We start from the raw sequence: 14,949 nt of genomic DNA, 5'->3' as shown, positions 1-14,949 counted from the left end.
CCGCCGCTCGTCTCGGCTGAGGCCCAGGGAGGGAGAGAGGCGCCGGCACCGAGTCGGGAACGCGCTCGCTTTCTCCCCCACCCCGAGTCTCTTTGCCCCCCCCCTATTTTTCTTCGAGCCCCCTTTTTCCCTCCTCTACGGTGAGTGAGGGGCAGCCGCTTCGGGCCTGGCTGGAAAATGGAGGAGGAGGAAGGCGGCGGGCAGCGCGGGCGGTGGGTGGGGGGGGCGGCGGGAGGAGCGACCTCGCCCCTATCTCGCCCTTTCCCCCCCCCCGGGGGGGTTAGGTCGGGATCAGGGCCTTCAAAACCGTCGCTCGTGCAAACCCCGCGGTGTGAGACCACAATCGGGTGACGTCGGAGGGCTTCGTGACGCCCCCGGTAAAAGGCACCCCCCCCGACACTTGAACGTGGGAGGCTGTGGGGGCTGTTGTCGTTTTGGGGGGGTGGAGGCGAGGGAGGGGCGCCCGAGAAATAGCTCCTCGCCTGATGTGTGATAACGTGGTCACCAGAGAGAGGGAGAGAAAAACGGAGGAAGGGCCAGTTTGCGGTGTCCCCCCCCCTTTAATTACAGGCCTTCCGGGTAATTGTTTCAGGATCCGCTTGGCGTGTTAGCAGTGCTGTAGTAAGTAGACTCCGGCCCCCGCCGCTCTAATCCCTGCAATTCGTGGTTTGTGGGAGGGGGCATCATCTCTCCCTCCTCTTTATTGTCTAACAGGAAGAGTGACAATTAAAAAAATTCCTTCCAGTAGCACCTTAAAGACCAACTAAGTTAGTTCTTGGTATGAGCTTTCGTGTGCATGCACACTTCTTCAGATACACTGAAAGATATTCAGAAGATATCTGAAGAAGTGTGCATGCACACGAAAGCTCATACCAAGAACTAACTTAGTTGGTCTTTAAGGTGCTACTGGAAGGAATTTTTTTAATTTTGACTATGGCAGACCAACACGGCTACCTATCTACAACAGGAAGAGTGACCTTATTTGAGCTTGCCGGCCTGTTTTCCGGTGGCGAGCCTGACCACACCTTCCTTTGGTTTTGGATTAAGAATCTGATTCTCCCTCTGGCTGCTTTTGCAGCGATCTTTACCTTCACTTTATTTCGCCAGCGGTAGCCGCCTTTCCCTTCGCTCGCATGTGTGAAGCTTCAGTTTGTGGTTTTAGTTAAGGTGATCACGTTCCAGGGTTGTGTGTGTGTGTATTATTTATTTTCACACACACATATGGTGATCACGTTGCAGGTATATATACATACACCTGGAATGTGATCACCATATGTATGTGTGTGTGTGTATGTCAACGTAAACGTAAGCCCTGTTGACTTAAGCAGAACTTAATACATAGGTAAGCATATAGAGGATTGTAGCCTAGGGCTAGAATCCTGTACACACTTACTTGGGAGTTAGTCTCATTGAATTCAATGGGGTTTACTACTGAATAGGCATAGAATTGCACAGTGAATAGTTCAAAGTGGAGGTTACGACCTCTTGCCTGTTCGGTAAGTTCAATTTTATTTTTGTCTGGAAGGCAGTTCCTGCCCACCAATGAAGCTGCCTCCTTTAAGTGTAGTCAGTCTCCCCTGCCCATTATAAATGGTTTCAATGCCTTACTGTTTTGTGTGCTTAGAATTTGGCAAAGGGTAAAATTCTAAATTTTGCTCCAAATACACTGAATAATATAAAAAATGAGGTGTTTCAATAATAGCATGGTTAGGGCAAGTTGTATGCATAACATTTTTGAAAGGGAGAACTGGACATTATTTTTGTTACATTAAGATACTTTTTAATACACGTGTGTAGCTAGATTCCAGTTAAGTCTGTTGTGGCAGGCCTTCATAAGCTTCTTCACAAAAATAACAACTGTATGGTTAATAGTACCTAACAATAGGATTGAAGCAGTACTTTTTTCTGGGGGTATGCATACCCTTAAACATTTTGTGAATCTAAGTTTGGCCTCATTGAGGGGCAATATTTCAATATGAGTAGGAAAATGAGAGTATCGCTAAACATTTTTTTAGGAAAAAAGCACTGGATTGAAGAGTCTAATCTTCTGTTCCATGCAATCTTATAAGTTCCATTGAACTATTGTATCATAGTCATGTATAGGATTGTGCTATAAAAGGGCAACTGTTTGCATGCAGTGTTTGAAATTAGCCAGGCGCGTTTTGCGACTAGTGTGGGTCCAATTGTGACCACGCAGAGATCTCTGGATGCCAGGTTATTCCTGGGGGAAAGCAAAATGTCACTGTGAGAAGGATCAGAAATATTTTCCTTGAAACCTGATTTGTTTTATTCTGGATTGTTTTATTTGATGTTTTAATGGGTTGTAAACCACTTTGAGATTTGTTTTTTTTAAATAGAAAGTGTTATAGAAATGAGATGAATAATAACAACCACCACCCCCATTGGGTGCAGGGGGTGGCGCCTAAACAATCCATTGTGGTGACTACAACCTTGGTTTAAGGTGCAATTTGACAATTAGCTTATATATCTGAGTTTCTAACATTGTGTGCTTACTCAGGAGTAAGCCTCATTGTGTTCAGTGTCTTCCTTTCCCCAATAATATGTATTTTGGATTGCAGTCTAGTGCTTACAATAAAGTGTGTGAGAACTGGAAGAACTGGCAGTTTTCCAGCAGTAGATAGGTAGATAACTTAGTTGTAGGATACAGTTTTTACTACTGCATGCTTACTCAAGTGACTTTAGAATCTTTATATGTTACCTTTTTAACTTCTGAAGCTGATTTTACTATACTTCGTAATACTAAACTGTGTGTAGTCTGCTGTGGTAATGAAATGGAAAAGTTTTAATTTAATTTTTCTTTCCCTATTTTGGTGCTCACTGGTTTTTAAGGACAGTAAAAGTCTAAATTTTACTTTCTTTAAACTTCCCAATAAGATGACCCACCTTGAATTTGGAAATGTGTGGAATTCAGTTTAGGTCATTAATTCATATTGACAGAACTCCTATTCTGAGAAGTTCAATTTTGCTTGTGTGTAATTTCCTTTGTACTTTACTGTTCCTTCTGGAGCAGAAGGTACATTTCCATCTTGCTGTCCTTGGCATCATATGATAACCCTACCATGGTGACATAATAGGTCATTATGAATTTCATAACAATGGAGGTTTCACTCCTTTTAGTATTGTTTCTGTGGTAAAGTAAATGGTAAATGCCTTTGAAGGGGTTTATTTTGCTCAGTGCCCAGCAGTAGGGCATTGATAACATAAGATACCAACTTTTGTTCATGTATAGTTTGACAGTTTACCATTCTGTCTGCTAGTGCTTCATTGTTGTTTCTCCTTAGATATATCCTATACTGTACTGTAGTAATTTCTCTCCCTTCTTGCAATTTATGGGTAGCAAATACAATCATTTTATCTTCTGTACTACTATTAGTACACTTCTGATGTTGCATAAATGTATAATAGTATTACTTAACTTTGTATATTGATATGATTACTCAAGATGGCTTTGGGTCCTGGTCTCAGATTGTGCTCAGGGTTGTAATTCAGCAGAAGTGAAGAGAAAAACGTTCTATGTAGAGGTTGTTAGGCTACATCTGTTTTCTCAGACGTTCTCAGGCGGTTAATTCTTAGTACAACCTCTGGATATCTTTTTGTATATTTTAGCTGTATTGTTTTATTGTACAGTGGTACCTCGGGTTACAGATGCTTCAGGTTACAGACTCTGCTAACCCAGAAATAGTACCTCGGGTTAAGAACTTTCCTTCAGGATAAGAACAGAAATCATGCAGTGGTGGCGCAGCAGGCCCCATTAGCTAAAGTAGTGCTTCAGGTTAAGAACAGTTTCAAGTTAAGAATGGATCTCCGAACTGAATTAAGTTCTTAACCCAAGGTACCACTGTATTGCCCTTATTTTTGTAAACTGCCTCATAATCATTCTGGTGAAAGGCAGTATATAAGTTACTTTATATAAAAGTATTCATATTTTTTGAACTAGCTTACTAGTATATGTTTTCAGGTGGAATTAATCCTGGGTGTATTACATATATTTCTAGGGGCATAGGAATAAACATACTCCTTTGACTGCTTTGGTTAGAAGAGTTCTGTAGTGATGTATAGGGATTTAAAATATTTTCCAGCCTAGGCCAATAGTTGTGGCATGAAAAATTTAAGCATTGGGCGTGCTAATCTGTAAGTTGTTGGTTGTTGGTTCAGCTCTCAGAACTGAACCACCACACAAAAAGCATTGGCAGCTGAAGCTTCTAAATCAGGGCTAGGGAACATGTGGTCTACCAGATTGCTGAATTACATGTCCCATCATTCCAGACTATTGGCCATTCTGCCTGAAGTCCAATAACACATGAAGGGCCTGCATTAAAGAAATTAACAGGACCTCTGGTTAACTCTTCTTGCCCTGCAGTTGGCTGTATGCCCCCCAAAATCTGCTTTGCAGGGTTTATTAACCCTCCTCAGCAGATTTGTGAGACTGTAGGAAGAAAGATATGAAGGAGTGTGAGAGAGCAGGAAAAAGTAGCTCTGAGAGCTAGAAGGTGAGATGGAATTGATTTTTGCAGCTGGTTTGAAAATAGGATCTCTGACAGAGTCATCAATCTCACATGCATTGGATAACCAAATAATCCAGCCAGCAGATGCCATGGAGCCACACCCTAAAATTTTTAAATGATAGAACCTGGGGAATTTAAATAAAAACAATCCGAACTATCCAATTCCAGTGTACCATTCTTTCGTTTATTGTCTTCTCTCCCCTCCAGTCTCCAAATTGCCAGCTCTCCCATGGTTGTCTTGAATTATCCCTGCAGTGCCAAACTTGACTACCGTATTTTTCGGCCCATAGGACGCACCTAGTTTTTTTTGGGGGGGGGAATAAAGGGGGAAAATTATTTTTCCCCCAGGTGCGCTGCGCTAAGCCCGAAGCTTGGGGCGTGCGGAGCTCAGCGCTCCCCAAGCTTCTGGGTGCCGGCAAGGTCTCCGCTAGCCCTGGGAGAGCTGAGTCTCCCACGGCTAGTGGATAGCTTCCTGAAGCCTGGAGAGCGAGAGGGGTCGGTGCGCACCAACCCCCCTCGCTCTCCAGGCTTCAGCGAAAGGGACGCACACACATTTCCCCTTTATTTGTGGAGGGGAAAAAGTGCGTCCTATAGGGCGAAAAATACGGTACATTAGTCAACTTCTCATTGCTTGCTCTCCAGAAAACTTTCCTCGGCCAAAAGAATTGTCCTCTGCCCCGATTTTGGTAGAGCAGACATCACTATCATTTAGTTGACCTTCTCACAGTTCACCACATATCATTCTGCGCCATCCCTCTTTGTTGTAAATACAGGAAAATTATAAATTATGTGTTCTTTTCTCTCCTGTTCACAGTATTATACTCCACATTTCTTGGCACATGGCGCTACTAATTAAAGGGACTAGTGGTGGAAGAAGCAGATGCTATAACAAGAAAGATCGCAATTGCTGGGTTAACTCCATTGCTCTTCTAAGAAACTTAGATTTTTTGATCTGAAAATGGTTTAGTAATTTGTTTAGCTTGTGGTAGCGTTGTTGCAGGCCACACTCAGACCCCAAGGGGTTCACTCTGGAAAGGCCCATGTTGGACAGATTTATGGCACTCAAAATTCATGTCTTGTTTGAATTTATGCTGTTTTGCCTATTGTTATCTCTGGATGTCTGCATGGTTCTCCATGATCAGTGTGTTTGCTTGTAAATACAGAGGTATTACAAAGATACCATATGTCTCCAGTGTTCACTCTTATTGTTAGGAAGCAAACCTTGAACTTTCTACCACTTGAGAATAGTACTAGTTCAAGGAATTTTGCTTCCTGAAGCAGAGGCCAAGTAGCGCCCTCCTGCAACCTGTTTGGGCCAGCACTTTGAAAAAAAAAACCACCACTCAGGAATTGGTACTGTGTGAAGCAGGCTGCTTCATTCTGTTGTGTCTTGCTTGACAAAGTGGAGCAAGCAAGCTCCCCTTGTTATAATGGTACGATTGACTAGAGAATGACCTGGGATAAACTGAAATATAGTGAAAATATTTTGTAACTTAGAAGCAGAAAATAATTTGAGGTATTTTATATGAGATATCTAGTGTATTGTTCTTTTGGTGAGGCTGCACAGCATGCATGATAGAGGCATATACAGTAAGTCATATCTCAAATAAGTCTGGTGCAGAATGGTGCCTTGGCAGTAGTCTTTTTTTCTGGGAAGTCAAAGTTCAGTGACATTTTAGGAAGGAAATAAGTATTATTCAGTTTTGTAACAGAATGTAAAGGGCTTATCAGGTGATTACAGAAAGAAACACCATCACCTTAATCATTGAAACCAGAGAGACTTTATGGGCTTTGTGCTTTTCTCAGCACAACTAAACTAGAACCCCAGACATGAGAGAGTTTACTTTAAGTAAATTTGATTCAGTAACCCTTGCCTACAAGTAGTCAGCTTAGTTTTAGTGTTTAAGCACTCACTAAGAAATTTAAGTTGGGGCTGGAGCAATTGGAGGTGGAATTATGTTGGAGGAAAGTAATAAAATCACAGGAGAGTTGAAGGTTTGAATTAATAGTACAACCATACTATCAAGTCTAAAACAGCTTGGGAGACAGAGGATAAGATGAGGGAGGTATCACTGAAAACCTCCTTCCTCCCTGTTCTGCTGAGAGATTTTTTTGGTCAGTGGATGGTTTCCGTTGAATACAACCCAAAGTGCTAGATTTGTTTAGGCTTCTGTTAACTTATTGGGCCCCGTGCTGGTAGAACCCATCCTGCAACCTTAGGGTGAAGGGTGGGTAATTAATAACAACACTTGTGGGATGAAGCAAATAATTATTTCTCAAAATCCACATCACATTTCTGCATACACCACAAAAGCAATAGAGATGGAAGAACAAAAGGAGGAATAAGATACGTGTAAAGAATGCACACTGTTCTCATCAATAGGCTAAGCATTTCCACAAATTATAGTTAGATGGGAAAGCCTGGAAAAAAACGGGGAAAATTGGAAAAAACAGGTCCCCCCCCCCCAAAGTGTCCCCCCCCCCAGAAAAAAGGGTCTGGAATATTCAGACTATATCAAACTCTCCCCCCCCAAAAAAAAAATCCCCTGATTTTCCCCAGGCCTTTCCATCTGTATTCCTTCCCCATCAAATAAATTTCAGAGATTAAAGAATCTTAAAACACTATTTTTTAATTTAGTGTTTAAACTTGCTATACTGTTTATATGAGTGAAGTCTGAATATAACTCTTTATTATTGGAAATCAAGGAAGTGTCACAATTCACTGGCAAAGGCCTACTCTACTTCGCCAAACCTGTGCTAAGGCATTACAAATATAGGCCATCATAAAACATCCATATATAAAATTTTAAAATATATACAAATAAACAGCCATGTAAAAATATGTAATAATGGGGATTTTCGTTGGCGTTTCTTCCTTCTAAATAGTGCCATTCATCGCTGTAAGAAATAATTTTTATAAAAACTCAGTCACCCTTGCTGGTTACTTCCAGGTTAATGTCAGACAGATAGAATTTGATATTTTCATTGTGCTGAAACGGGGATAGCACTCATTTGCGTAGCTGGTTGTACATACATGAGTATGTTCACGTCAGAGTGCTTGGTGAAAGGGACCTTCCAGGTGGATTGTGCTAAGTGTGGACAATGTTTTCTCTGATCTTGGAACATTCACAAAAATGTCTTCATTTTGGAAGAAAAGCTCATTTTGCCTATTAAGCTGATTATTTCTTTAGCTTATTGAAAGGATATTTGTGTTGACTTTGAAGAATTACATGTATGCAAAACAACCAACCAAAACACTTCAAATGAAATGGACTAGAATAAAATAGCAACTGCAATATGATATGTAAGGTGTGTTCCTTTGCATTTCCACTAGCATGTTAGCTGGTGTAAAAATGGTACATGAGGATATAGGGGAAAATCCGTTCATTTAAATCAATAGGGTGCTATAAGTTTATCTCAAAATGCTTGCTAGCATGCTTGTTGTGATTAAAAGTACTTAACATAGTTTAGCAGCAATGTCCCAGGGAGGTGACACCTTGAACAAAATATGCACTGAAAGCTTTGCAAACAACAACAACCCAATAAAAGCAGTATACTAGGTGCACACTTCATATATTGAACTAAAGTGTATGGAAGTGTATAAAAAAAATTGAACTGGCTTTTTAACAGAGGATATTGGAGGATCAGCTGTAAAATTTGTAGAAATTGCATAAGCTGCAGGATTCATGCACAAATGAACTGTAGTAAGGGACAGTAACTACTTGCTTTGTGCTATTTTTTTCAACCTGTTTCCCTTTGTAATGTGTACACATTCTGTGTACAGGTCTCTGGTCTTTATATACTGTATTGCTGTGATGTAGATGGCATTAGTGTGAGAATGGTACTGCATCATAGTGCGAAATTGTATACATGAGCAGTTGTTTTTTTTTTTTTTTGTATCTTCCACTTATTTGATTGTACAAATCCTAGATATAATCCCTGCCAGCCTTCAGTTAAAGAATGTTCATGTTAGAGTTAGTCCCTGTCTAAAATGCTGGAGACAAAAGTTTATTGTGGTTTTCTGCCAGTTAGATGTAGCAGAACTGAGTTGGCTTACTGATGTCACTGTATGAGTTGGATATTGATAGTTCCATGTTTCACAAGGGTTATTGGGAAATTAAAATCTAGGCCAAATTTTCTTTCTGGAATTGTTGAATGTCACTGTGAACTAAGGAAGTTTTCAGCAGTTGACTCTATCCACAGCCTGCAGCTTTGGTCAAAAAACTTCTGCCGCAGCTTTGCACAGTTTTGGCTCTTAGCCGCCTTTGGCAGCAGTCTACAGCATTCCATCATACCCGGTTGTAAATATCTCTATTGTTTTGGCAACATCTGTTTTCTCTGGAGTACTCCACTAGAGTAACAAGGAGTTAAGGAAGCGTGTGAGGGAGCGAGGGTGATGTTGGAGGCCAGGACTATAGATTGTGGTGCTGGAACCCTCTTGGCTGGGAGCTTTGAGCATTACAAATGACATAGCAAGTGTCAGAGTTTGTAGTTGCTTTATTTTGCTCACTGCCTCCCTTCTTCTGAAGAGTTAGTATAGACAGAAAAAGGGTTCTGTAATATATCCATTAACAGGCTAATGTGTGAACCTACCGTTGTACCGGGACGCGGGTGGCGCTGTGGGTTAAAGCCTCAGCGCCTAGGGCTTGCCGATCGAAAGGTCGGCAGTTCGAATCCCCGCGGCGGGATGCGCTCCCGCTGCTCAGTCCCAGCGCCTGCCAACCTAGCAGTTCGAAAGCACCCCCGGGTGCAAGTAGATAAATAGGTACCGCTCACCAGCGGGAAGGTAAACGGCGTTCCGTGTGCTGCGCTGGCTCGCCAGATGCAGCTTTGTCACGCTGGCCACGTGACCCGGAAGTGTCTCCGGACAGCGCTGGCCCCCGGCCTATAGATGTGAGATGGGCGCACAAACCCCAGAGTCTGTCAAGACTGGCCCGCTCGGGCAGGGGTACCTTTACCTTTACCTTTACCGTTGTACCAAGCACTATTTGTGGAAAGTTTTGGTTTTTGCTTTTAGCTCCGCTTTCCCCCGTTAGATTTTTGAGTACATTGTACTGTAATCATGAGAGTTCTTCTTGCAAGGGTTTCACTAGCGTTATTCTACTAGCATGTTACAGGAAGCAGAATGTCATTGTAAACGCCACTAAAGTCTGTATAGGTTGTTGATAGGAGGGATAAAAAGAAATAACCTTATATGTTGAATTTGTGGACTGACTACTCACCATTCATGCACATTTCAGTGTGCAAAAAATAACAATCCTTCTTCAGAGCAGCATCTGACCAGTGCAGAGCCAAGCTGAGAGATATACCCCAGCTGTGCATGGCCAAATTGGCAAGCCCTCAACATACTTTCTTACAGAAGCGCATATTCTCTTTCCCCCTTCAGCTTCTAAGATGGAAGCATGGCAGGTTGGCTGAGTAGTATCCCCCTGCCTCCCACATCCATCTTTGATGTGGACAGAGTGGAGGGAGTGGTGGTATGTAGACTTGCTTCTCCCCCTCATCTAGCTTTGAGCTGGAGTGGGAAGGAAGAGGCATGTTGACTTGGCTCTGTGCAAGCTGCATGCTCCGCTGTGTGTATAGATCCTGCTGAGCACCGATACATATTTTTATATGGCTTGTGTGTGTATAGTTGTATTAATTGTATTAATAGAGTTTTATGCACTAGGGAAATTCATTATTCAGGAGACAAAAACATTACAGGCATTTTTGATGCATTTTTGTGACATCCTTAGAGAAAGAAACTCCTCAAAGTGTGGTGGATCTTTGGTGACGTCTGTCCTATTGCAATGTCTAGGATAGGATGTTAGAATAGCTTACATAATGCAATATTTGATTAAAATGCTTTCATTGCTCATTTCTGCCCCCTCTTAAATTAGGCTTTTTTTGTTGAATAGCATAGCTCTTGATGATCAGTGGTTTTTCCTATGTACTCTATGAAAAGATTTTAAGCAGTGATGAACAACCTCTTTGCAGTTATACCTACCATTGTATTTTCTCTTCCACCAGTCTTGCTAGAATGCATTTTTACTTTGTTTACATAGGGTCTACCTTTTACTTTCCATCTCCATGCATTATATTTACTTAAATTCTCCTAAGCATTTCTAGCTATTTCCTAACAACGAAAATTTTGAAATGTTTGCTGATCTTTGGGTTACACTGTTGGTGAAATGGGGAGAGAGATATAATGCAAAAGATCAGATCGGCTGTGGACACATTCAGCTAACTGTGAAAAGGTTGACAACTTAAGAGTCTATCTTCAGAGATCCACTGCTCAGTTTTGCTGGTGAAAATAATATACAGCAACAAAGGGATGAAGACTTTGCGTAGCTCGGCTGCTTATTTTCATGTTTTTTCTTTTAACTGCTGTTCCAAGATCTTGGCTAGAATGAAAAGATTGATGTATTTCAAAAAAGCTGATAACTGGGTTGGCAAAGTCTGGTTGTGTTATGATAATAGCGAAAATGAAGAAATAATACTTTTGCGTGGCTACGGAAAAAAGAAGTCAAATACTTAAAACTAATGCTCTTTTGACTAATGCTGGATGAGTTTCAATAGAAATATAACTAGAAAAAAACTAGACACTTGTCACTTAAATCATTCCAGTACTTGGTATACCATGTGTTTTTGGTTGCAAAATAGACATCTATGCACAAATGCTGTGTTGGTAATTCCCACAAGTCATACTAAGAGAAAACTAACATCTTATTGCTTAATATAGTTTTATAGTTGTGATTGCTCTTGTAGCATGTTAAAATACTTGGCTTGCTTCTGTGAGTGTTTTTTTGTTGCAAACCCAGAAAAGCAATAAGGTTGTGAAGATGTTAAGGGTGTTTGTTGCTTTATGTTGTGAAGCAGGGCTAGAGCAGAATCCTATCTGGTAGGTTTCTAATTATGTACTGTAAAAGAGTCATTTTATTTTGTTATAAATACTGTGCATGATTATAATTATACAGTACTGTAACATGAGATGTTTTGATGGTGGCAGCATCTGCTTTGTAGACACTATTAGATTGATAGTGTTTGATAGGATTCTCCTTTCTTCCTTTCTACATAGATTGATTTAATGGTCATGATGCACAGTTTAGTGTTTCTGTCACATTGCTTTCAAGTTAACAATCTGATGATAACAGGTCATATTCCTAATAATTGCAGCACTGTTGAAACTGAGGGATGCTTCAGAGGCAGATTGGGCGATAGGAGATGGGTTCTTCTAACTGATAAAATTCTGTTAGGCATGTGCAGTCTTTTAAGTATATACCAGTAACTCTTTGAGATCCCAGCCATGAATTTTAGCTATTTCTTAAAAATACACATTTCTTAAATAAGCTTAAAACAAAATCAACATATAATACAAATATTCTAAACCATACAGTGTATTTTCAATTCTATTCCATTGCCATTTGTAAAAGGGGGGTGGGGGTTGCCTGTTTTTTGATCCAAAAAAGAGCTTTGGCAGAGTAAGCAGATGTTACAACTGATATTTATTATAATTCCTACTGGCATGGATTGTGAGTCGTCATATGTGCTAGAATCCAGGGAGTTTCGTCCTGTACTCAGATGGGTGACTGCTAAGCCATACTGTGTGATCTTGTACTCTATATTATCTCACTAACTGAGCTCACAGCAGTGTCATGTTTCCCAAATTTATGTTAAGAAAACACGTTTGGTCCAACTAACTTCAACTCTAGCTTTTGAAAAGTTCTGAACAATTAAGTTTTCCAGTAAGTGATCCTAAAGTAGTTGCATATGTATTCACATATTTTGCCATCCCTAGTCTCTATGCATATATTTCAGTTATTGAATTTATATCCCATCCTTCCTCTCACATAAAAAAAAAAACTATTCCAGTACAAATGTAGATATATTTCTGTAGTCAAAAGATTGTGATCAAAGGTTCTGAAATATATTGCAACCCGACACAGTGTTATAAGAACCTTTGAATCTATCAGAATACTGATAGCATAGAAAGGAAGGAAATTGTATTTATGTTTTAGGAAAAGTGGCTGTTTTAAATGGAAAGCCACGAGAATCAGTAATGTCACATTGGTATTCCTTGGAATGATTTAGATCAGTCATTTTATATCACCCTTGCTTGTCAGCTGCTGTGGAGGGGCTGAGCTGGGAAGGGCACAATGGAAATGTGGGTTGGCCAAGGCTGCTACTCCATTTCTGGTGTTTCTGCTGCAACGTGCTCTTAGTGACCCCTTCACATTATGGACCTACTGATTAATAACACTTGTCTGTGTTTTGCATCTAGTATTGCAGACACTGCAATCTCCAGTGCTGCTTTTAAAACTTAATCACATCCCCATATGATGTAATTGGTTAATAGTTATTTGAAGCTTGCAAATCCTAACACCATAGACAATGTATATGCAGGTCGGTATCCAACATGCCAGATGGGGAAATTACTCATTTGTTTGAGCAAGAGTTCAGGGTCTCTATAGACTGTAGCTCCCTTTTGACTGTGGCTCCACCAGAACTTGAGGGATTTTCAGAAGCTGCATTCAGAAAAGGCAAATGGCCGTATGAGCACGGATTGCACACAAATATGCACAAAACTTAGGTTGCTAACTTGATAATGTTAGAAGAAAGAAATAGAAAATATTTTCAAGTTAGTGAACGCTTTCTACCAGTTGTTAGAAGCAGACTGGAGATGTGACTAAAACATTAACAATTGATTATATGTAGGTTTCCTTGAGCTTGCAGTGTAGCTTTAGGAGCCTGGAATAGGATCTTCCTGATTTGGCATTTATGTAAAAGGGAACATCTGTAGGCAAGCCTAGCAGTGCTGGAATTGAAGTCTGTCTTTTGTTAAGAGTTCTGCTGTGCATAAATACTGTAACACCGATCCCAATTTCCAAGTGGTGAGAGGCTTCAAGGGTTATTCTTCAAGTGATTATCCTGGGTTTGATTTCCTTAGAATAAAAGTCACTGGAGTCTGCAGTGTCTCCATGTTGTGTGATTTTATTTACACACATATACAAACAGCAATAAGTTTGAAGGGCTTAGAGTCCCAACATATCTTGTTCTTCTATTGGATTTCTAGGGAGGGTCCTGAAAGCCATAGCTTTGGTTTAATCGCAAAGAGCAGGTCAGGCCTCTGTGTCTTCCTGGTTCCAGAGGACACGAGGCAAAAGCTAGACCCTGACTTCTTATTCTTCTGCTGCTAGGGTGCCTTGGTCTCTAGCCTGGTGAGGGATGGAAGACCTACCCCCTCCTTCTGGAAACAACACTAGCTAGTTGTTTCTATGACACGCATCTGTACATTATCAGTTCTTTAGACATAAAAATGGATGACTTGGTCCAGGCTTCCTCAGTCTCGGCCCTCCAGATGTTTTTGGCCTGCAACTCCCATGATCCGTAGCTAGCAGGACCAGTGGTCAGGGATGCTGGGAACTGTGGTCTCAAAACATCTGGAGGGCCGAGGTTGAAGAAGCCTGACTTGGTCAGTCCCATTCACTTGACTATCCAATGCAATCACCATTCATGTGACAGCACTTATATTCACTTTAATGACACCTTTGTGCCTGCGTCCACCCAATTCAAACCCAAGATCCCCCTCCCCTCATTGTGTATATATATGCTTGCAAAATCGGTAAACCTTTTGAAAGCTGTTTACCTTACCTTTTGAAAGCTGCTTATAAATAGGCCTGTTCCCTGCAGAATTTTTTGCATGCTGCCCTTGCTCTTGGTTTGGGGGAGTTTGAGTCATCCACATGTGGTAGCTGACCCTGCTCAGCCAGCTTATTGTGTTTAACACACAATATTATCCCCTTGCTCCAGGGTAGAGTAAAATTGCAATGTATTCTCCAATGCAGTGGAGGATTTCCAGCAGAAGGAAGTGAGAAAATTGTATGCCAACTGCTCTTTATGCTAAAGTAATGTCTAATTACTTTCCCCCCAAATTAAACACATTAGGGGTTTAGTGTATAATATGCGTTCTTTGCATAATGGCCAATTATTCTGTCATCTAACTGATGGGATATGACTTTTAGTATTATTAAAGTATAAGCTGATGATTAGGCTTTTAGTTTTGCTTTAGAATTAAAGAGATACTTTTATATAAAAAAAATTTGAACAAGAAATGATTAGCCAACTTTTCCCCTCTTCCTTCTGGCAGATCTTTAAAATTGCATGATGTGTGATGAGTTGGAGCTTCTTAACAGGGAGATTGGGAGGTTATTACAAAGCAGCAACGTGGAAGGAAGCTCCTTAAACTCAGAATCTCTTCATCCGTCAAGCTCTGATTCCTGGAATGTAGCCACTGCTTCAAGCAGTAAAACACAAGGCAGTTTAGTAAAGGTATCAAATACCTTATTGTTGTTACACGGCTCCCATGATAACTTGTCCTATCATAGTAGACTTTATTTGCATAGTATTTAGAAAGCCATCTAGGATATATGTTGGCACACATTAT

The 14,949-nt window shown here is 40.8% G+C and overlaps 1 protein-coding gene across 5 annotated transcripts in view; it reads left to right on the top strand.

The window, feature by feature from the left end:
• The window catches only part of DIDO1 (death inducer-obliterator 1), a 69,228-nt gene continuing 54,279 nt past the window's right edge, over positions 1–14,949 (top strand). For 3 of the 5 annotated variants that reach the window (XM_082225746.1, XM_082225745.1, XM_082225750.1), the window contains exons 1-2: positions 35–140; positions 14,653–14,834. In XM_082225746.1, coding sequence (XP_082081872.1) covers positions 14,667–14,834 — 168 coding nt within the window. In that variant the 5' untranslated portion in view covers positions 35–140; positions 14,653–14,666. Of the gene's footprint in view, positions 141–14,652; positions 14,835–14,949 lie in introns of all 5 variants that reach the window. The other 2 variants (XM_082225748.1, XM_082225749.1) reach the window with 2 other exon arrangements.

This window comes from Podarcis vaucheri (assembly GCF_965113315.1).
Source record: "Podarcis vaucheri genome assembly, chromosome: 6".
NCBI classification, from domain to species: Eukaryota; Metazoa; Chordata; class Lepidosauria; order Squamata; family Lacertidae; genus Podarcis; species Podarcis vaucheri.
This window is presented reverse-complemented; position numbering and strand designations above follow the sequence as displayed.